General features: G+C 31.8%; 1 protein-coding gene across 2 annotated transcripts in view; it reads left to right on the forward strand.

Moving 5' to 3' along the window:
- Octbeta2R (Octopamine beta2 receptor) overlaps positions 1 to 16,412 on the forward strand; it is a 393,700-nt gene extending 377,288 nt beyond the window's left edge. For both annotated transcript variants that reach the window (XM_081734504.1, XM_081734505.1), the window contains one exon: positions 514 to 16,412. In XM_081734504.1, the coding sequence (XP_081590630.1) occupies positions 602 to 1,864 (1,263 nt within the window). In that variant the 5' untranslated portion in view covers positions 514 to 601 and the 3' untranslated portion in view covers positions 1,865 to 16,412. The remainder of the gene's footprint in view (positions 1 to 513) is intronic.
- Positions 16,413 to 23,696: the final 7,284 nt, after the last annotated feature.

The raw sequence follows: 23,696 nt of genomic DNA on the forward strand, positions 1-23,696 counted from the left end.
TTAGTACTCAGCGCCTAACATAATGACTTTTTAATTTAACTCGCGCCCAAATGGTTTCGCGCCCAAACGTCCAGTGCCCAAACGTCCGCGCCCAAACGACGGCACCCAAACGTCACGTACCGTATTCAGACGTGTTTGTTTGTATGCACGTATATAATGATTTATGAAACATGGTGAAACACAATTCTTATGTAGTTATTAAATAGACTTTTTATATGGAAGTGCAGAATGATTTATGAAAGGAATTGTAGAACATTGTGATGTAATTATTAATATATACTTTTTGTGTGAAAGTACATAATGATTTATGAAAGATGGTGAAACACAATTCTTACGTAGTTATTAATATATATTTTTGTATGGAAGTACATAATGATTTATGAGAGATGGTAAAACACAATTCTTATATAGTTATCAATATATATTTTTTTGTATGAAAGTACATAATGATTTATGAAAGATGGTAAAACTCAATTCTCGTAGTTATTAACAGATATTCTTTTCCCTTTTCAGTGACTCCCGCTCTGAACCGAAAGACCTGCTTTGTCCTTTGGTTAAGAAGAATTTGAAGTCCCTTACTTGGTAGACTCAACGCTATGGGATGGACCCTGACGACAAGACGGATATCTTCGTATCTACGGACAGTTCAGTGAACTTTAGCGAAAAGACCACTTCTACTGCCCACGACGAGCCGGAATGGGTGGACACGTTCATGTTAGTGGTAAAGACGTTCATCATGATCTTCATCATCTTGGCTGCCCTGTTTGGCAACCTTCTAGTGATAGTGAGTGTAATGAGACACAGAAAACTTCGTGTAATCACAAACTACTTTGTAGTGTCGCTAGCGTTTGCAGACATGTTAGTGGCAATAGTTGCAATGACATTCAACGCCAGTGTAGAAATCAACGAGGGTAAATGGCTCTTTGGTTATGTTATGTGTGATGTGTGGAATTCATTTGATGTGTACTTTTGCACCGTGTCTATTCTTCATCTATGTTGCATCAGTGTAGATCGTTATTATGCCATTGTGAAACCTTTAAGATACCCTATCAACATGACCAAAAAAGTGGTAGCTGTAATGTTGCTAAATGTGTGGGTCTCTCCCGCATTTATATCATTCTTGCCCATTTTTATGGGTTGGTATACCACGGACGATCATCAGAAATTTCGTGAAGGGCACCCAGACGAATGTAGGTTTACAGTGAACAAAGTCTACGCCATTTTATCATCGTCTATATCCTTCTGGATCCCTTGTACAATTATGGCGTTTACATACATGATGATTTTTCTGGAAGCCAATCGACAGGAGAAACAACTTCACATGCGCATCGGGAAGGCGATGTTGATGAACAACAGCCGTAATCACAATGGAGAAGTGACCGGCGGTTCTTCTAAAGCTCTTACGTCACACGAAATCAATCAGGACATTCACTCGACTCCCACAAAGGAGAGGAATATTATCAAAATGAAACGAGAACACAAAGCTGCAAGGACTCTTGGAATAATTATGGGTGCTTTTACGCTCTGCTGGCTTCCATTTTTTACATGGTATGTGTCTACATCCTTATGCGACACTTGCTATAACCCAGACATTGTAGTGGCTGTTGTATTTTGGATCGGGTATTTCAATTCAACTCTTAATCCCCTGATATACGCTTACTTTAATAGAGACTTTAGGGAGGCCTTCAAGAATACTTTACAGTGTGCATTTTGCAGCTGTCGCAGACAACCTTCCGATCTAGAAGCACTGGATATACGTAGGTCAAGTCTTAGATACGATGATCGGACAAAGAGTGTATATTCAGAGACTTACCTTAAATCTGCTGACAGAAGAAGGTCAAGTGAATTTGGAAGTAGTCTGTGATTTGCTTCACTCACTTTGCAACATAGTTAAATATTGGAAGAAGATGGTTTCTAATTAAATGTTATGTTTGGTGGTAATAGAACGTATATAATTTCTGCTGAACTGTAGTGAGGAGTCTAGACACTTATGCTCAAATATTCAAAAAAGAAAACGAATATTCTTCCAAAGTATTCTCACGAATTAGTGGCCTTCTTGCTTTTTTTTCTCCTTTTGAATATCCACAAGCTTATCTTTCGTTGGTAAATAACATACATTTGCTTTACCATTGTCTGGTAATTTATTATATCTACCTTCACAGATATCGGTCTTAAAAATCCCATTTATCTATGTCAGGTTAGATAATTCACAAGTAAGAAAAATTAGAATTACTGTACATAAATATAAACAAAGTATTTGTTTAGTTTACACAGAAAAGAAACAAGTTTACTAGTAAGAGTAACCAATTAAGAAATCTCGATAATTAAATGTTGCTAATGAGAATTTATTGAAAACTATATAAAACTATTTTTTAACAATATATTATTTTTGTAGCTAAGAACCAATTTTAAAGAAACAAACAAAAATAATTCAATCTTTTTTTAAAAGAAATAATCTAAAAATTATTAAAATTGAAACTTACTCTATACTTATTGAGATTATCGAATATAAGTAACTGTATAAAAGAATCTATTTGCTACTAATTTGTATAGGGGAATAAAACATGCAAGTAGTAGTGTGTGTCTGTAATATAATCTTCACAAATAAACTGCTAGAAAAGGGTCAATTAGATCGACCAATAGCAAAACTTTTTTGTTATGTTACTCTTTGCTAATGAATAATTTATTACTTTTTTTTTTATATGGGAAGATGCAACGGAGATATATCTAAGAGAAAAACTAGTGCTAATCATTGACGTCTTATCAAGAATAAAATGACAGAGAATTAGAACCATAAAATTAGAAAAGACTAAAGAAATAAGTTAGAAATTTAAAAAATTGTATTATATGAAGAATCATAAGAAGATAACAGCTATAAAAATGCACTGTATCTGAACATAACAGTATAAAAAAAGTACATATCTCCGTATGTTAGATTTTTAATTTATTTTATAATTGTTATCTTCTTATTGATATTTCGTAGTCTCCTAACTCACGTCTTTTAGCAAAATTTTCTCTTTCTTTCAAATTTAATTCAGATGGCCTTGTGATGCTGTTCAAACGACTACGAGGAAAAAATGCCTTTATTAATTCAACGGTACTGCGAGTTACCTTAAATAAATTGTACAATTTTGAAGTTTTATGTTTTTTTTAAGCTCACATTGGTTTTCGCTACACTTTTGCAAAACATTTTTTATTTTTACAGATAAAGTATGGGTATATTAAATATTCACATAACTACAGTACAATCTGCAGTATTAATTTGAATATACTAGTCGCAGAGCTTCAACTTGATATTTCTTGCTATTTCTTATTATTCAAAACCGTTTCATTAGGAAAAAGTAACAAATTATTTAATTTTTGTGTATTTGTAAGATTTCGCATTACGTGTTAGTCAAAGACCAACAGTTACAGGGTACATATAATAATAATAGTAATAATAATAGTAATAATAATAAAATAATATGGATAACTTTGACAATTGAATTACACTTTTTATTACCAGTTATAGCAAAAATTGTTTCATCAATTAGATTTTAACTTAGACGGTTCAGTTGAAAACGTTTACTGGCATAATTTTAAATAGAAAATGTAAAAAAAAAATATCTATATACATGTATGTATGTCTACAAAGATAAATATTTATGATAAATTGTTCAAAATTTTATTTTTTCAGTTGCTATAGAAAAAGTGAAAAATATATCATGTATATAACTAAAAACGAAATCACATCAGCCTTAATGATATAGTTCGAGCTATTTTGTACTTGCATCATAGTGTTCAGTTTGCGAAAATAATGCTTATTTCTTTTTAGAACTAAATTACGTACAACAAAATTTAATATGTACTGCTTTACAGTAATTCATTGAGCTGAAGGTATAATTGAAAAACATGTAATGATTAAAAGGGTTAAATTATAACAATTGACTCAAAAATTGCTTGGTTTGATGGAAGATACAGTTATTAAAGCAAACCTGAATACTCCCAACATTGTATTTAACCTTGCATAAAATTCCTTATTTTATTTGTAAATATAGCTTTAAAATTTAAGTGAGGAAATGACTGTGCTTGTTTATAGAATTCATTCCCAAAGATTAGTATCTAATTTGTGCAGCTATAAATTTTCTGATAAAAGTATGTTATATTTAAACATTATATGTATACATTATTTATTTGTTATCTTTTAATTTTCACAACAGCTTCAATAAATATGATGTGAAAAAGAAAATTATGGAGTAGTTTATTTGTTTTATCTGGAACATAAGGATGTAAAACATTGGATATTATTTAGCCTCATGCCTTGTTTTAACTATATTAGGAATATCAAAATTAGTTACAAAAGTTTATTATTTCAAAAATTTATTTAGGAAGTAATGCTGAGCCTCATATTATATTTGAAATTATTACTATGTAATTTAGTGAATTTAACAGTTTATTTAATTTATAAGTATGTGTCCTTACTTGTTTAACATAGCTGAAATACAAACAAGTAATAATAAAGTGTTATCAAATATGACTGATAATATATATGAAAAACGCTATTTAAGATCTACTCGTGAAATTCAAAACTTATAAATGAGACAATAAGAATATTTTAATATTCAGGTGTTATATGTTTGTATTATTGAAAGAAAATGGAATTACTTCAGTCAATCGACACAAATAAATACTCAGTAATAGAAGAACAATATGGGAATATAACATATAAATAACTTACATTTAAAATATGCAGTTTGTGAATACATAAATATATATGGATGTTTTTCACTTTCTTGGGTACAGAATTTGCTTTGCACTTTCAAGAATACAATACATGAAAGAATCCAATAAGGTCTTTATACATACTTAGTGTTCAAAGTTTCGAAAGAAAATCCTGAAGTCAAAAATACAGTTGTTACCTAACATTTGAACAATCTAGTCAATCCTTTAGAAGATTAAAGCTTAATTACATAGAAATGTAAAGATAATAAGAAAATGAATAAGATATGAGTCATATTTTCTGAACCAATTTAGTTCTTTTTCTTTGTTTCACTGATTTGTCTTTGCCTATACAACATTTTCAAATCACCTGAGAGCCTTTATATTTTGTTTGGTTGCCTTTTTCCCATTGTTGTACGTATGTGATTATATGTAGAAGTAGGGTTCTTCTTTTTATTAGAAATACTTAAGCCTTGTAATAATGAAATTATTATCTCATTGTTAGGCCTTTATATTTCATATATATTTTATTTTCAATATCCTGAAAGGAAAATGTTGCTGTAATACTATATAATTCCTTTCTTCTAGCAATGTATTGTTGTAGATATATATTTTGCAATTATGTAAATAGCACAGTTGACTAGAATATAGAAAGGTTAAATGAAATCAAATTATTTTTCGTATTAAACATATGTAGATTTTTAGCTAATATATTGGGTGTTCTAAAAATGGCGCCCACGGACCACAGAGCACTACTCTACAAGTCATAATAAAGCAATATATATCTCTCGGGTCCGTGTCTGGAGACACGAATTGCACTATGTGGTAACGTCGCAAATAAAGAACCATAGAGTAGATCTACTAATATATCAAACAGTTGCATCGATTCTTTCCAAATGGGAGCTAAAGTCGATATAGATTGGTACTAGCGTCACAAATTAGTGTAGCAAACGATTTAACTTCTTGATGTAATTGTAGAATGATGGTAATGGTTCCAAGTTAATCTACGACGTTGCCACATTGTGAAATCTTGATTCCCCATAGCGACTGAAGAAGGCCACGGAGGGCATACCATCATATAATATTTTTGCTTTATTTTGATCTGTAGAATAGTGCTCTGTGGTCCGTGAACGCCATTTTTGGGACATGTAATATATATAAAAACGTGAATCTAAGTGTAAAGTGCAGCCCGTTAACGGTCAATGTTACGAAAAAAAAAAAAAAAAACATAATGTACTTATAGTTTTATCGTGCATAAAGTAACTTCACTGTAAACTTGCAATTTGGGGTATAGTTGAGTGAAACTGTATTTTATACTATTTATTCCGAAAAATTTCTATGTTGAAATTGGCATGTCATATTTTCAACTTTATAGGTATCCATGATGCTCTGTTTAACAGAAATCAAACTGTTAGATTGTAGTACAATACACATAAACAATAATTTGAATAAATGTTTGTCAACACATAGTTCAGAAGTTTCCTTTGTGAATATGTTAGCGTAATATTCATTTATCTGATAATTGGCCAGGTGTAACATGGACCGTTATTTGGACTTATTCAAGAGATGTTATGAACTTCTGTTGTTTTATTAAATCCTCTACCTGATCTCTAGATGGGCGAATCATCAACATGTATTTATTTCAAACCATTAAGATACAGTATTCTTAGAATGACATTAAGTCTCTAACATTTGATTTAACCTATAAAATATTCTTGTCCCTATAAAATTTGATTTAATCTATGTATGATTGTACTGTGAATACATAATAATGGTTTAACATTGTCTAAAATCTAATTTGAAATGATGAAAAACTAAAAACAAAAATATCCACATGAAACGTATTGTGGGGGAATAGATTTTTTTCTTATAAATTGTTCCCTTCAGAAACTATAAACAATTGTGTTAGAATATGGATTTAATGGAAATGAAAGTCTGGGTATATTTATGGACAAACGAAAAATTTACTGGTAGTGGTGGTATAGTGTAAACTCTGCAACGCACGCACAAACTGCTATTTATTATATAATCTATACAATAGAGAATAAAACTTCGAATAATGGAATAAAAATACATGAAAATGAATAAAAAAAATATTCAGTTTATTCGTGTGGCAAATATACACTTAAGAGTGTACGTAGGCATGTACATTACTCTGGTATTGAAAGGCTATGATGTTTTTAGGTTTTCAAAAAATAAATATGTACGTATTTTACTACCTGTAAAAATGTAAGTAAATGTTTATACATAAAGTATTGCAGAAGTGTGTGTTAACGTAGAAATGTGTGTGGTGTTCACATGTGAGTGAGTGTAATAGCGAGATAATGTTTTTAAACATATGTTTATGTAAATGTATTGTTTGTGTGCTCAGAATTCTTGTTGTGTACACATTCATACTGAAACTGTGTCGTAGAAATGAGTGGTTTATCCAGGCTTTAAAAATAATGAATGAGTATTTTGTTAAAAAAAATGTCGCAATTAGGATATGAACTAATGTAAACATATCTACCTCGATATCTTCTTTTGTAACTTACTATAATACTTGCTATATTTCGATCGTTTTTCTTTGTGATGTATTTTTAAAAAATCAGAGGTTTTCAAAATCATGAGAAGAAAGTAGAAGATGCATATCTTTGAGAACTTTCAGTATTATTGGCACTGGAGAGTCATTCTCAGATATCTCCAGGCAGTCATTAGAAAGGTTCTAAACTCTCTAAACATGTTCGTACTCTACCCACACTATTGATTACTGAATGATAATGTGATGATGGTTGCAGTACTGGGTTGATCAAAATGGTTAACCGTTCCTAAACTGCAAATTTTGCTCATCAGCAGCTGCACAAGCATGGCCAAGCAGTGAGACGTAAGGCACTAATATTCGAGTAGCTAAAATCATTATCTGTAGTTGTGTATGACTTTTACCTACGTATTTTATTTATTTTTTTTATTATTTTATTTACATAGTTGCACCCTGAAGAATATTTTTTATCAATATATTGATAAGTGAGTCTCAAAAAATAAATATTAATAGAGTAGTTAAGATAAGTAAGACTTGGTAGGAATTTAATTAACTTTTTGAGAAGAGAAATGAAATGTCGAAAACACTATATTGGTTACTGGTCAGTAATGGACAAGAAAAAAAATGTTCATTTCTAGCTTTAGTAAATCGGAAATACCCAAATTTACAAGTTACTTGCTTTAATGACCTATATGCTCAGATGAATTTTCTGTCACCCATTTGTACTCTCTAAAACATTTTAAGTAAAACCTCGTTTCTTGAAAAAGATGTCAGAAAACGATCGAAATATTGCAAATACTGTTGGAGTTATGAAAGAGCGTTTTGGAATAAGATTTTTTAAATGAATGCCTGAAATTCTTTACAAACACTTTTCCACTAATCATTGTATTTTAGATATTTATACCTTAAAAATTTTGACTTAATTATCTAATCAAAATATCCTGGATAAACTACTTGGTAAGAAGTATGTGCCCTACACAAGTGCTAGAAATAAATATGTAATTCATGTTCACATAACAATATGGCTCCCCATTACTGTGCAATTGATGATTGTTCAATTGTTTACAATGTATGTACACAGAGAAGCCAATATTTCCTGTTTCACAGTAGTTTACCTTTCTTTTTAAACATCTATATTGTAATTTGCATAAAAGAGTATTTTTCAAACCACTAATTGAAACTAAATAACGCTTCAAGTATGCTACTCTAAAAACTGCTATAAGAATTTTTTATCTATTTACCACAAGGCAACGAAATATATATATATATCGTATAAACCATTTAAAACTGTATTTAGTTAAAATTTTATCAAAAGTTCAAACACTTAGCATTATTTATTAGTAAAATGGCCTCATTTTATTATTTATATGTACATTTGTAACTTCACTAAACGCGCAAAGGGCATCAAAAGTTATTCGATTTCATAATTTAAATATCTGTATGCAGTATTATTCTTTAGTAATGTGTTTACCTGCGAATTTGTTCATCCTTCTACAATTTTTATTATATAGAAATATATATTGCTGGTCTCTCCTTTCCTGTCACCTTCGTTTCTTAAGTTGATCATACTGTTTAATCCAACACAGGGGACATATTTTTGTGTTCTTTATTTTTTACTTTTCAACTAAGCAGATATACTCTTTGTTTTTTCTTCTTTTATCTCCTATTTTGCAGTTCAATTCACTGTACATAGTTTTCGTCCTTTTCCTTCTTTTCAATTAAGTCTTTCGTTACTTCCTTTCTGACTCACCCTAAAAAGTGAACTTTTCATTCTTTACTTTGTCTCCTATTTTTTAAACTTAGTTCAAAACATAGAATCTTCTTTCTTACTTTATTATTCACTTCTTAATTCAGTTCAGTTAGCTATCTTTTGTTCTTTTCTTTACTTTGTGTCAATTCAACTCAGAAAAAAAGCCTTTCGTTCCTTGTTTTATTTTCTATTTTTTTAAATTTAACTCAGTACTCAAGTTTTATTTTGTTTTCTTCATAAATTTCTTCTTTCGTAAACACTTCATACTTTTTAATCCAACTTAGTAAATGTGACTTTGCTTCTTTCAATCTCTTATTTGTCAATCAAACTCGGTATCCACGTATTCTTTCTTTTCCTTTCATATTCTTCAGTTCTACTTAATAGCATACCAGTTGTTTTTCTTTCTTATCTTCTTCTTCTTTACAATCTAATCAAGTAGTCTAATCTTCCTTTCTTTATAATCAACTTCTTTACTTTTAAATACTTACATTTTATTCTCTTTATATCTTACTTTCCAATCTAATTCAGTACACATTATTTTTTCATTAATTTATTCTTTTAAATATGTTAAATTCTAGGCATCTCTAAGATGAGGGGAAAGTCTCGAACCCACGAGGTAGTTATTGTCAAAAATTCTAGCAAAATGTTATCAACCAATTGTTCTTTTTTTTTAGTTATTTGTTAGTTACAGTTAGTTAAACAATTTGCCATAATAATGTAAAAAAATAATTCATAAGTAGCTTAGAAGATAGAGTAGTGAGTCCAAAGAACTTCCTGGAACCATTTCACTTAAACTTCCTAAATTGAATCTAAGTATCAGATGATTATCTGCCTAGAATATCAAACATAATTTTGTCTTCTATGTCTCCGAATCAAATAAAGTGTGTATCTGACCACATTGCCCAACCAGGTAATAATTTTCTACTATTGGCGGCGTATGTGTCTGTTTCTATACACTTTCTTGTCAGTTGGATATCAACAAAGAGTACTGCAACTTCGTGTAGAGAAAACGAGATAAGTCTTATGTGCTTCATATACAAAAGTACATGGATGCTTATGGAATAACAACATTTACAATAACTCCTTTATCTTTAATTATATAAAAAAATATTGAGTTGGTTCGAGGAGCTCCCCCTTGTAATGACCTGCAATCCAAAACAATTTAAGATTCCTAGGATTAACTTCTTAACCTGGTTCAGTAAACTAAACAAACAAAAAAATTACTTTCATTCTATCCTTTACCTTACTTTTTAAAATCTAACTCAGCAGTCATGCTTTACGTTCTTTATAAATTTTGTCTCTAGTAAACTTCAACCCTACTAATATGTTTTGTTCTTTCTACTATGTTTTATTCTTCATTCTAGCTCAGTAAACTATTCTCTCATTGTTCACTGTACATACGTTAATAACCTAATTATCATTTTCCTTAATTTAAAGTAAGCACTGTGCAATTTTGTACAGCAATATGTTAGTTTACATTACTAGCAGGTTAAATAACATAAATGAAGTAATTTTATAGTAACACCTTCATAATTTTATAGTGACATATTGAAAGATCTTTAATTACTACCTATCTTTAATATCTAATTTCATTTCTCTTTACTTTCTTGCTTCCAGACATTACCCACGTAGAACAACTTCTCTTTAATTTCAAAATATCTATTTACTTTCAAATTATCTTTGTATTCATTTTTTAATAATTGTTTCGTATTTGGTTCCTGCTTGAAACATTTTGAAAGTTCATATTATGAGCCTTGTGACTTCCTAGAATATTTAAAGTTGAACTCTGAACACAGCTTAACAGTTTCCAAACCCACTAAAATTTCGGGATTTAGAATAATATTTTTTTTAAACACATAATCTAGCAGATATTGAACTGAATGCTGATGCAAAATAAATGCAAAATATCTATCCGTTGAAGATAATATCGAACCTTTAACAAGTTTTTGAATAACTAAAATGACTTGTCAAAGTAAATTATTATTATTATTATTATTATTATTATTATTATTATTATTATTATTATTATTATTATTATTATTATTATTATTATTATTATTATTATTATTTTAGTTTGAATGATTTACAATTTATCATTTCAATGAACTTAAATTTTGCAGTATAACTCTCTTTTTTACAAATTCTGTGGGTTTTGTTTACCGTGTATTTCCCTTATTTCGATATAAGTATTCATAGTTTATAGTGCCTGTCTGGAAAAGAAATCGATCAAATTTAGAAATATTGAACCAAAGCTTATGATTGTCTAACTTAACTTTTGTTTCTAGCATGCTCTGGACACAAATTAAATTCTAAATAAGGCAGAAAATAATATTCTATATAGTTGTTCTCTTTCATTTTATTCATTCTGTAAAATCCATACTTTCTGATGAATTTCATCATACTATTTATTATAATCTTCAGTTATGACAACAATGTCAGATTGCTTCTTGTGTGAGTTCGAGAATCCACTTTACTGAAAGACTCTACTTATCCATATTTTGTAAAATTATCTTCTCCTTGTTGTCTAAGTAAACTTAACGGTTCTTCATTTTTCTTAAATTTGGTAGTTTCTGACCCAAGAAACATAGCATCTGCTGTTGTTATTTCAGGTATGATCGATTTTTTGACATTTGATGTCCAGGTTACTCATCTGATATTGTAGGATATGATGAGATGCTATTTATTAAAGTTGTGGTCAGTGTATCAGTCTCTGTTGGTATTTTTTTCTTTTAGTACAAAAGATTTTATTTCCGCCTTTACCTCTTTAGTTGTCAAATTTCCTCAAAGTACCTGTAATATAAATCCTGAAAAACAAGTTAGATCGTGAATTATTATGATCTTATGAAAACTGGAATTAAAGAAGATACCAGTTTAAAACAAAACTTAATTTTTCGTTCCAAGACTTTATTACTGTTTTTCAGTACATATTGTCAATTATTAATTACCGTAAATACGCGCGTAATTTTCGCCCTCGCATAATTTTCGCATCCCAATTTTGAAGGGCATTTTCTGTATATTTTATTTTCCTCGCGTAATTTGCGCACGCGGAAACTTTTTGTGAAACAGCATTTTTCCAGGAATCAATTACGGTAGCTAATGAACAATTGGCAACGAGCAAAGCCATTGTTGTAAGGTAAGAAACCACACGACTTCTTAATCAATTTTTAATGTTATTTTTCTACAAATTTAGAATTAGTTGTTTGTTGTCAATTCTTGCTACAAAGAAAATGTGTGCCGGTATTTTCGTGTTATTTTGACTGGGAAAAAAATTAGATGATGATCACTGATGTGGCTAATTTTTTCCCCCGCATAATTTACGCACCCTTGTTTCAAAACAACTTTTTTCGTCTAAAAAAGTGCGAAAATTACGCGAGTAAATACAGTAGTACTATACAATATCTTTTGCTTTTCATCTTTTTCTTGCTACCTCAAAACTATCCAGCTCCTTATTTCAGTTTTGAATTAACGTCAATTAATGTTAATTACTCCTGTTATCATAGAATAGAGTGTACCATGTAGAGTCCTGCTTTGTTTTGTAATTAACTCTAGCTGACACTAATTATTTTGCTCAGAGAATCTATTTGGTTCTGCTAATTAATCATTTCACTACCATAAGCTGACTAAGTATGTAATGCTTGTGAATAGTTTATATGTTAATGCTAGAATGCTTTATATCTTTTACTATGTTCAAGAATACAACAGGATTAGAAATTTGACTATCTACTCCTAATTGAGCAAGTTCTTCTTTCTGAGAAATTAGTCTTTTCATAAAATCTGAGTTTTGAACAAGGCAACTTGTATCAGAACCGGTGACTTCATATAAGATTCAACATTGAGAAAATAACTATTCAAACATCTTTACAATTCTTTCAGTGAACTAAGATAAAAGCAGTGGTCAATATAACATTTGTCGAAAGGAAAATTGAATCCAGCAATGAATATAAAATCAACACATCCCTTAACAGTTTATATATAATTATATAAATATATTTACACAAATTAACATTATACGCTGAGCATAAATGCCATTGTCGATTATTAATGTATCATTATTATTAATTAGAAAAGAAGAGTCTAAAGAAAAGTGGAGATAAAAAGATTAAAAAAAAAAACACAAACTACTTGCCGTAACGCCCCATTTGTGAGCCTAAGCCTACTCCAGCGCCATCCGCCGGCGACCAGCTAAACTACGTCCAGCCTAGCGACTAATATGTGGTCAACGCAGCGTGCGTCACGTCTTTTCACGTGACTCCCCCAGTTTGCCTCACGACGCTTGGTAGACGCCAGAAATGGGGAAGCACCGTCCGGGAATCGAACCACGCAGACATGAGTCCAACGCATTAACCGCTAGACAATGGTGAAATAAAAAGATGAATACAGAATATCCAACAGTTTTGTTAGTATGTCCAATTGTATCGAAACTCATTCCCTTTACTTGTTGTTTCTTCTTTTTCATCTTATCTAATAATAACAATAATAATAATAATAATAATAATAATAATTCATTAATGGTCGACAGTTTCAGTATGCTCTGTTGAAGTTAATTGTGTGATTATACAAATTATAGTATTGTTAATATTCTATACTTTTATTTTTATCCATATGTATTATAGTCTTTTATTTATTTACTTACTTATTTAATTTTTGTTTTTATCTATTCTTCTCTGTCTCTTCTATGAAAATCCAAAATGATTTACATTAAATTTGTATTATATAATACTTAATCTTAAGGTTGTTATGAATTTCGACTTTTCTTAGTCTTTTGAACAACAATTATCACTTAATTTTACTTTCATATTCATTTCACGTTTCATTTTACATTAGCTGAATAACACGAGTAATAGAATTTAAGACGAGTATATATATAAATCAACTCTCCATTGTTTTACAAAGTGTTAAGTATAAAAAATTGTTTAAAGAAATTCAATTAATTACATACAAAATCGATTATGTGAACACTTTTAGACTTATTTATTTATTTACTATCTACATGTCTACTTAAGTTTATTAAAATAATTTTTTAAAAGATGTATGAGAGACTCCTCCCCTTCCTTCTTGCTATCTGACAGCGAGATACCAAAGAACATTTTCCCAGCATGCATCAGATACAAGAAGTTGAATTGTAATTTTACAAATTAATTTTTAATTTATCTATGAGTTTATGATACTGAATATATATATATATATATATTTAAAAAAACTAGTTATTTCATATAATTTTTGTTTATTTTGTATCCACTGTGACAATGATACATAAAATTTGAACTTATGATTTGAACCAATCATTATATCACCGAATGCGTTTATTCTTCTCAAAAATAATATTCAAGCGCATTGGTTTGTTTAGCAGAAATTTAATCTGGATGTTTATTTAGCCTTTTCCTTATCAAGCTACATTAAATGCATCAAGAGTACAATATTACTTACGACGTTACTTAGCGGAGAATATACAAGGGTTTATACAGCACTCTAATCAAAATCGTCTTCCATTTAACAAGAATACAATATAATAAGAATATTACATAGCTTTATATGTGGTTAACGTTTAGAATTTTCAAGGGCAAAAAAACAACGTTGCAAGTTACTAAAATGCATATCATAAATACGAGGAGAAACTTTAGTTTCCAATAATTTGTTTATTATAATGTATACTTTTTGCTTCTTCGATATCATTGCTATGATGTTAAAAGTAATTTATATGCGAGGAGGGATAATAGTACAAGATATATATAATTTGAAGAGTTGAGTAGAGTTGATTTTGAGTTTAAAGTCCTCTTCAGCAGCGAGGCTATGTGAGACGTGGATCTACTGATTAACGTGGAATCCGACCCACATGAGCTCCAACCGGAAATCGAAGGCCGGTCTTCCACACCAAAGGCATGTATGCTAGCCACTTAGCCACGAAGGGACTCATGAATGAAATTTGAAAAATTTTATGAGTCTATAATTAGGGAAAAAGACAAAAGAAAGGAAGAAATTACAATCGAAAAATCTCTTTATAATATAGCAATATTGTTTAAAAAGCTTTTGTCACTTTAAGATATGATGACAATTCCTTTCGATGCTTGTTTGAATCTGAGTGGAAAAATAACTTGAGCCTAAAGCACCATCTCGCTGTAATCTTTATCAGATTATTTGTTTCTATATTTATTTTAAGAAATTAAAATTATCCCAAATAGCCATTAACTAAGCACAATGACAGTGGGAAGGCACTGAATACGCTGGGAATCTAAACGTCTTAAAGCAGGTCAAAATACATCAATTTAAAATAGATACTAAAGTAACGTTAAAAAAGACAGTGAGTTTATTAAAAAAAATTGTAACGATTTTCAACACTTGTATCTAGTCACTGTACAACACATTTCGTAAGTTTACTGAAGTATCACAAACTGTGTATATATATTTCCAATTTCAATTTCATAAAAAAGCCTTATTATTGAGAAAAGAAACAAAAAATATCAATGGAAGAAAATTCTTAAGATGTTTTTTTTTCTTTTTAAATAAAATATACTCGATAGAACAAGGGGCAGTTGAAAATTTCCTGGAATTCTGTTGTAGCTCTATTACCACAATATAAGTACAAATTTACTTAATCGCCCTCAAAGTTAGCATCTTCCGACACACAAACATACACTTGCTCCACCGTTCCTGCGATTGCTGGAAACACTGACGAAAGGGCCTCTTTTAGTATCTTCCGAAGTTCAGCCGTCGCATTGGTTCTAATCTCTTCTGCGGTAACGAAACGAATTAGTCCTATTCTTAGTTTTGGGAAGAGCCAAACATGCGATAGTGCCAAAACAGTTTTTAAGGCTATCAAACCATCTGAATCAAATATTTCCCAATTTGCGCATGCACTTGCTGTTGGCTCGTTGCGCAATCTGTGAAATTGCATCAACTGATAAGAGTACACGCTCTACCGTTTAGCTATATCATTCCTACACTACCTGTTAAGACGTGTTCACACTTGTTAAATACAGAATTAGACAACCTAGGGACTGTATTGCACAAGATTTATTGCTATTGCATCAGAAATGCTAAAACTACAACATTCCAGGAATTTTTTGACTCTCCCTCGTATAAGCAAAAAAACGAGAATAATTAATATTTCAACTAATCCCTGTTTTCATTACGAAATGTTTCTATCGTTAGAACTGAGAAAAGAGATTCTCAAATTATCAGTAAGGAAGACAAGAATCTCAAGTAACTATTGAAATACCTTTTATGTTTACTACGCTTCGTATATTTGCTCACATTCACAGATGCTGGAGTACAACTTCTAGTGGAAACGTGTAATTGTAAACTCTCGTAAAAAGCATGGATAATCGCACTTTTTTCAACTTTTGAAATCAGTAACAATCGCTTGTAAAATTTTGTTTTATTTCTTTATTCGAAAATGGCAATTCGTCAAAATATTCTAAACAAAACCCTTGTATATAATCCAAGAAATCTGCAAAATAAATTCACATTGACCGCAATAAGACACTATTTTTATGCACTATATGAGTATTTATTTCAAGAACTAGTTCAAGTTTAACTTATTTTGTAGCTAGCAAATATTGAATTCAATATTCATCAAAATACGCCATGCTCACTAGTATTAAGGACGTTATGCATTAGAATGTTGTGTGATATTTGTACGTATATTCAAACCTTCAACTGTCCACCTACTGAGTGCCTTTCTGTATATGAAACAGAGCACATTGTGTTTCTTATCCAATCTCTTGCAAACAAAGTGTAGAGATATTGACGTTAACGCAGAAAAATGACTCAAACACACTCACATATAAGTATTGTCTATTATAAATATTTGTAACATATGTCACGTTGTAATAAAAGTTTGTAAGAAGTAAAAATATGAAACTGTATATATGTTGTATATGTGTATGTAAAAGAAAATAAATATAAATATTTGTGTTATATGTAAATATGAAAAAAATCAAAAAGAGAGTAATGATTTTTATAGAGTTTATTTTATGCCAATATCACTGGAAAATCAAACGCTTGCATCTTGTTTGTAAATTGTTCAAGTATGGAGTGTTAGTACGTACGTCTGTCGAATGTTTGTAAGTGTCCAATGCTGTGAGGTACTTCCGATTCTCTCTTTCTGTGCCACCCCCACCCACCGCACAGAAAATGGTCAAGATGCTCATTTGTGATACTCGTATGTTTACTTATATTTAGTACTACATATGACATGTCACTCTTTAATTTCAAATAAAGGACAATTAAAAAAAAAGAAGTTTTCGTTTTGTAAATTTGAACATTCCAGTTTATAAAAACTACATGAATTAAACTGATACCCAGAGCTTGAAAAATCCACTCGCCTGCTCGTCAGTGGCAAGTACATTTTTACATTTGGTGACTAAAGTCCGATCAATAAAAAATGTGAATTCAAGAATAAATAGCATGTCACTCTTTTTTTTAATTTGTAAAAGACATGCCAATAAACAAAATAAAAAAATATATAGATATATTTACTGTGTCGCAAGGTAATTTTTGTTTATTTAAATACACACTGTGACTGCAAAATGGTCTAGCTAATAGATTTTTTGACTGATGAGTACTTACAAGCAAGATTTTTCAAGCCCTGCTGATACCTATTATTGTGGTACAAGCCATGTGGTCTGAGTGAAGAGCACCGACTGCAGGAGTATGAGAGTATTTGACTGTTCTGGGAAGTGGATTAGGTGGCGTAGTGGTTAATGCATCGGCACAGCATGACGGAGAACCCGGGTTCGAGTCCCGGTCCAGTCAAATAAGTTTTTCACTGTTTGTAAGTTACTGAATTCACACCTACAGAGGATTTGATGTGTAAGGAAAAATAAGTTTAAATCGGTTGTTTTTCCTCTTTTAATTAATAAATAAAAAATCACAACCGTCAAAAGATGTTCTCAATATATGGACACTGGATTGGCCAAGCATAGCAGCTAGACTGTAGTACAAGCCATGTGGTCTTCGTGTAAAGCACCGACTGTAAGAGTAAGAAAGTGTTTGGTTGTTCTCGGAAGCGGACTTGGTGGCGTAGTGATTAACGCATCTGCACGGTATGACGGAGATCCTGGGTTCGAATCCCGGTCCAGTCAAATCACTTTTTCGCTCTTTGTAAGTTAAACTGACACGTGATTACATATATGAACTTGTACTAATCTTGATATACGTCATAGTGCAACTTTTGTAACTGATAAAATCGAGGTATTTGGATATTTTTTTATTACTTGATAGCAGCTAGAAGAGAGGCCGAGAAAAGAAGTAACTATACCTAGGTATCAATCTATTAAACAAATATTTGTTTGTTACAATAGCGATTGAATCAAGTAGTTCATATGGCAAAGAGGGGTTTAACTTTATCAATGAAGTTGGCCAACGCATATCGTTACAATCGGGAGATACCCGAGCTAAATAATTTCTCATTCAACGGATTAGTATAGCAATTCAACGAGGAAATGTGTCAGCTATCTTGGGAACTTTGCCAACTGGAAAAGATTTAGAAGATATCTTCCTCTTGTAGGCAATTTATGAATTATTCGGGAAAAAATTTTCAATTAACATTAATAATAATAATAATAATAATAATAATACGAAGATGGTGAAGAAGAAGACTCTTAATAAATATAAATTTGAAAATTATAAATTTTAAATGTTCGTATATTTTTATTACTAGAAGAAATGTTTTTGATACTTCTATACTTCAATAATGGGTGTTCTTTGATGTGATGAGTTTGCAGTAGATGTATTAATAAAACGCTGCTGAGGAAGATGGGAGTTCCCATTGAAAATTTGGGGAATTATTAAATGACAGATTTATACTAAGGTTAGTCAAAATTAATCCAGTTTATATTTTATTTTATTTTTAGCTATGAGATGTAAAATATACGTCATTGTTAAATAATGGTATTAATTACTTTACTAATTTAGTCGTTAATAATAATTTAACAATATTGAATACTACCGAACAGTATAACTAATTTTAAAATAGTCTAAGAGAACTGATCAAATAAAAGGTCATGTTACATGTTAATACTAGTAACGAATCAGATTGAAAGAATATATCTTTGTTGCTAAATACAATGATGATCCACTTCTGTCAGACTATTTTGTCCGAAAGCATTTTCTAGCCCATTTACTTAATGAAGATAGACAGAGCTAATAGGCCAATAGGCAGGAGATGGTAATATTGGTGAACAAGAAGCTGAAGTCAAGAGATAGACTGGGAGCTGGAATTTTAGATAACATGTATAGAAGAAATGCGTAGTTATGGCTTTATATAATTCATTAGCATACGGCAATTAATATTTCTGCGATATCATCAAGTTTAAATTGCCATACTTGTGTTAGCATACTATATAGAACTTAGTGTACTAACAAGTAAGGTTTCCCAGGTGATACACGCCGATTTTAATCAAACTTCACAGGTTTGTAGAACAGCAAAAAATAAGCGACACGTATTTTTTTTATAGCGGCCCATATGTATATTTAGGTGGTATAATAGGGCTGTCAAATTGGGACAACAATGCATACTTTAGGTAATAGCGCGAAAACGAGAAGAGATAGCCAAACGTTGTATAGGAGCAAGTTGTCATGACACGATAAGCACTTCCGCATAGCACTTCCACGGGAATAACACACAACATCCGTAAATGGACCAATCAGGGATGAAAAGCAGTCACAGAGCTTTATCTATTACGCGAAATCCAAATAACGTAGGTAAGAATAAAGCATGATAAAGAATAAGTGATTCGTGTTTTTTCGTTTTTGCAAGATTATACAAAAAACATAAATAGATGCATTGTTATCTCAATGTCGAAAGATTGGAGAACTGGGAATATGAAGATGTGAACTCCTGTATGAGAGGCAACCTGTCAATCAGTTTTGTAGAACTGGTTGCAGGTGACAGGTAGAATCCTGCTCGAGAGATAAATACCGAACGTGGTCTTGTTGTTCAATGGTTTATATGTTATATCTATTAGTAGTTAGTGATTGCGAAAAGTTCAATGCTTACGATCAGTAATTTAAAAGCCAGTCAGCAGTAAACGAAATCACGCCCTTCCTGTAAGAATCAGCCGTATAGGATAGTAATACAAACATTGATATTGTTTTGCAACAAGCCCCGTTGTAGGGATAAATAGGCCTTTTGCGGGATACTAAACAACATGTTGAACACAATTGAACATTTTGACAAAAATAGACTATTCATAGTCACATGCATATGAGCATGCATTTAAACCAAAACACATGAATATGTTAAACAAGCACTATTTTCGGTAAGATGCTGTATGTTGAACTATAGCCGGCTGCTATTTAACAGAATGTAGAGTAATGTCGAATATTGTATGGAACGAATATAAGCAATTGTAGTAAATATTCGTCATACAAATGATTCTTATTGAAATCGGACATGAGCCTAATAGAACTTCCTTGACATAAGCAGTATAAAAACGATATTAAATGATTCGTGGCTACATGTATTTGTTTCGAAATATACAAATGTGAACAGTATAAAGTATGGCACGTCAAATGAAAATGAAAAGTCCTACAACTAACTAACAAAACAGTTCGATATACCTTTACGAAAACAGTACATAAATACCGTTCTTGGCCATTCAAATGCGTTTGAATTTGCCACATGTCAATATTGGAAACCATTCCTCTGTAGTATTAATAGATAAAACTAAACGTAGCATTCCGAACACAAACTTCTAGAAAACAGTTCTAGTGTCATTGACAAAGAACTGGGCATAACTAAAGCCGAAGAACATAACCAGTGATGCAATTCATAATTCAATAGGTGTGTTGGCAATATGTTGCGTGCAACACGTCTGTTACGTAGTATCAATATGTACATCTTGCACAGCAAAATGTTGCATGCCAGTGCGGATATTAAAAAATAAATAGCTATGTTGAAACAATAACAAGGACAATACGAAACAAAATGCTCTCTATATACAAGGGAAACGGAATTCACTTTGTTATAAATGACATCTTGTTTGTTGTCCAACCTATTCATTGTATGTATTGCAGAAGTGAAGCTTCACAAAAAAAAAAAAAAAAAAAAAAAAAAAAAAAAAAAAAGTCCTCCAAACAAGTATTTTAGACACCAAGAACACCTGACAACGGATGGTTGTCTACAGGTATCGCACAACAATGAATGTAATTGCTGCAAACCGAAAACTACTGGGTTGGTGAAATGTATCGGTCTTTCCGAAACATAGCCGCAGCGGAACCATGCATAGGCGAACAGTGGTGTATATCTTGAAGAAGATAACTGATTATGTACTAATGATTGAAGTTTGATGATATTGTCTCTTGTATGAAGATCGATATTTAGTTGTTGAAGAGTAACTATATCGGATATTTTACGCACATAACTCTCCCATATTCTAAAACCATAAACATCCAGAGGTTGGATTATGCCCGTTGTATGTTTAGGTATGGTCACAATTGTACATTGTTTGGTTGGATCTGTGATAGCTGCCAAATCATCTTTATCATACCCAGTCCAGGAATCTACTAATAGCACGGTCCGGTCACCAACTTGTGGAAGGTACGCAGACTGAAACTACAATTTGATTATTTCTTTGGTTACTTTGCCGGATGTCGGTGCACAAATCAGCAAGTTTTCTGGTCGAAGCATTGTCTGTTGTACCCTTGGCCCGAACTTTCCCTGAGGTTCTTTTAAGACGATGAGCATAGGCGATAGTAGCTTTCCATTGGCAGATACGATTGGCTGTATCGTGTAACTGTGTGTCGTCGCAGACAGAGACTGCACATTTGTGTAGACCTGTTTCTCTCCACGCAATGCCAGACATCTACCAGAATGAAATTCCAAATTGAATCCACTCTGATCTGTATTATACACATTCTCCGCGCCATGAGAATTTATACATGAACGAACACTTTGCACGAACGTATTAGCATTATCATGTATATCTTTGGATTGTTCTGCGCTATTGTACGTGACGTATTTTGTAATTTTCCGTGACACGATGTGATGACGCTTTTTAAACTGCAATAGCCATTTCTTTGACACTTTAAGCCCGTCGAATCCTACAGTTTGACTACTTCTATAGCCCAACGTCGTAAGTCTGTGTCATGATTTTTGCATTTAGCAGTATGAAATTTCTTATATACGATTGCATCAATATGCGTCCCTTTTTCATAATTTGTTCCACCGTCATGCAACTGCCTTTCCCATTTATAGAGGTCATTTCTACTTTTGACGAACCTATGTTTCACAGTTTCAAACGACAGACGCCTATTCTTTCCACTTTTCCAAAACTGCACTGCCTTCACTTTATATTTTGTATCTACAGTTTCGCTGGTGTTCCCTTTCTCCATAATACCGACGTTGTATTGTGATAATCCTTCGTCTTCGTTGCTTTCTGTGTCATCTTCACTAGCGAGTGAAGAAGCGACGTCATGTACTTCATTATCACTAAATACCAGATCATCTGTAACGTCCACTTCGGTATTACAACCTTTTCTGAAACTTTCCAGGACATCAACAAATATATCCTTTATTTCCATTTCATATTCGGTTTTTAAAGTGTTCACACGTTTTGTTTCTTTGTATGCGTCCATTAACATATCTAGCACATTGTGTGGATTTACATACTTCATTTTCACAACACTGCAAACAATAGCATACCACTTACACACACCTCATGCTGACTACTTCACAACACACAGGTACATGTGTTCAGGACTTCTACCGGTATCTTTACATGGCATATACACATATCCACGTATAGGATGCACAAACGTTCGCCACCAACCGGTCGTCTATTAGTTTCAAAACACAACTGTGCCCCCACTTCCACACTATACGGCTTCCGTGTTTGACGTAGACATACACTCTCAGGTAATACCCAGTTTTCGCCGCATTTCTGGTTCTGCTTCTTTACACTACAATGTCCTTGAGCCAATGTCTCTCTTCTGGCGTGTCTGCAACCAGTTCTACAACACTGATTGACAGGTTGCCTCTCATACAGGCGTTCACATCTTCATATTCCCAGTTCTCCAATCTTTCGACATGGAGATAACGATGCATCTATTTACGTTTTTGGTCTCATCTTGCAAAAACGAAAAAACACGTATCACTTATTCTTTATCATTCTTTATTCTTACCTACGTTATTTGGATTCCGCGTAATAGATAAAGCTCTGTGACTGCTTTTCATCCCTGATTGATCTATTTGCGGATGTTGTGGGTTATCTCCGTGGAAGCGCTATGTGTTATTGAAATGCTTATCGTGTCATGACAACTTGCTCCTTTACAATGTTTGGCTATCTCTTCTCGTTTTCGCGCTATTACCTAAAGTATGCATTGTTGTTCCAATTTGACAGCCCTATTATACCGCCTAAATATGCATATGGGCCGCTATAAAAAATACGTGTCGCTTACTTTTTGCTGTTCTACAAACCTGTGAAGTTTGATTAAAATCGGCGTGATTATTTTTAAGAGTTTTTACCCAAACTGAGTAAAGCATAGCAAAATTTAAGTTCACATTTTCCTGTACAGCTTGTTATATAATGGACAAACTCTTATAATAGATGAATTTAAATGCACCATAGTTTTAGATCTCTTGCAAGTAAAAGGTAATCGATTTCTTAACGCTTTTGATTTTGTATTAAAATTCAGTTTCCTCAGACATTCTGAACTGTCGATAATTCCATTCAGTAATTTGTAAAGGAAAATTAGCTGTGAGTGCTCGTGTCTAGTTGCCAATGAACT

The sequence above is a fragment of the Thermobia domestica genome, chromosome 12, assembly GCF_964235325.1.
Source record: "Thermobia domestica chromosome 12, izTheDome1.hap1.1, whole genome shotgun sequence".
NCBI classification, from domain to species: Eukaryota; Metazoa; Arthropoda; class Insecta; order Zygentoma; family Lepismatidae; genus Thermobia; species Thermobia domestica.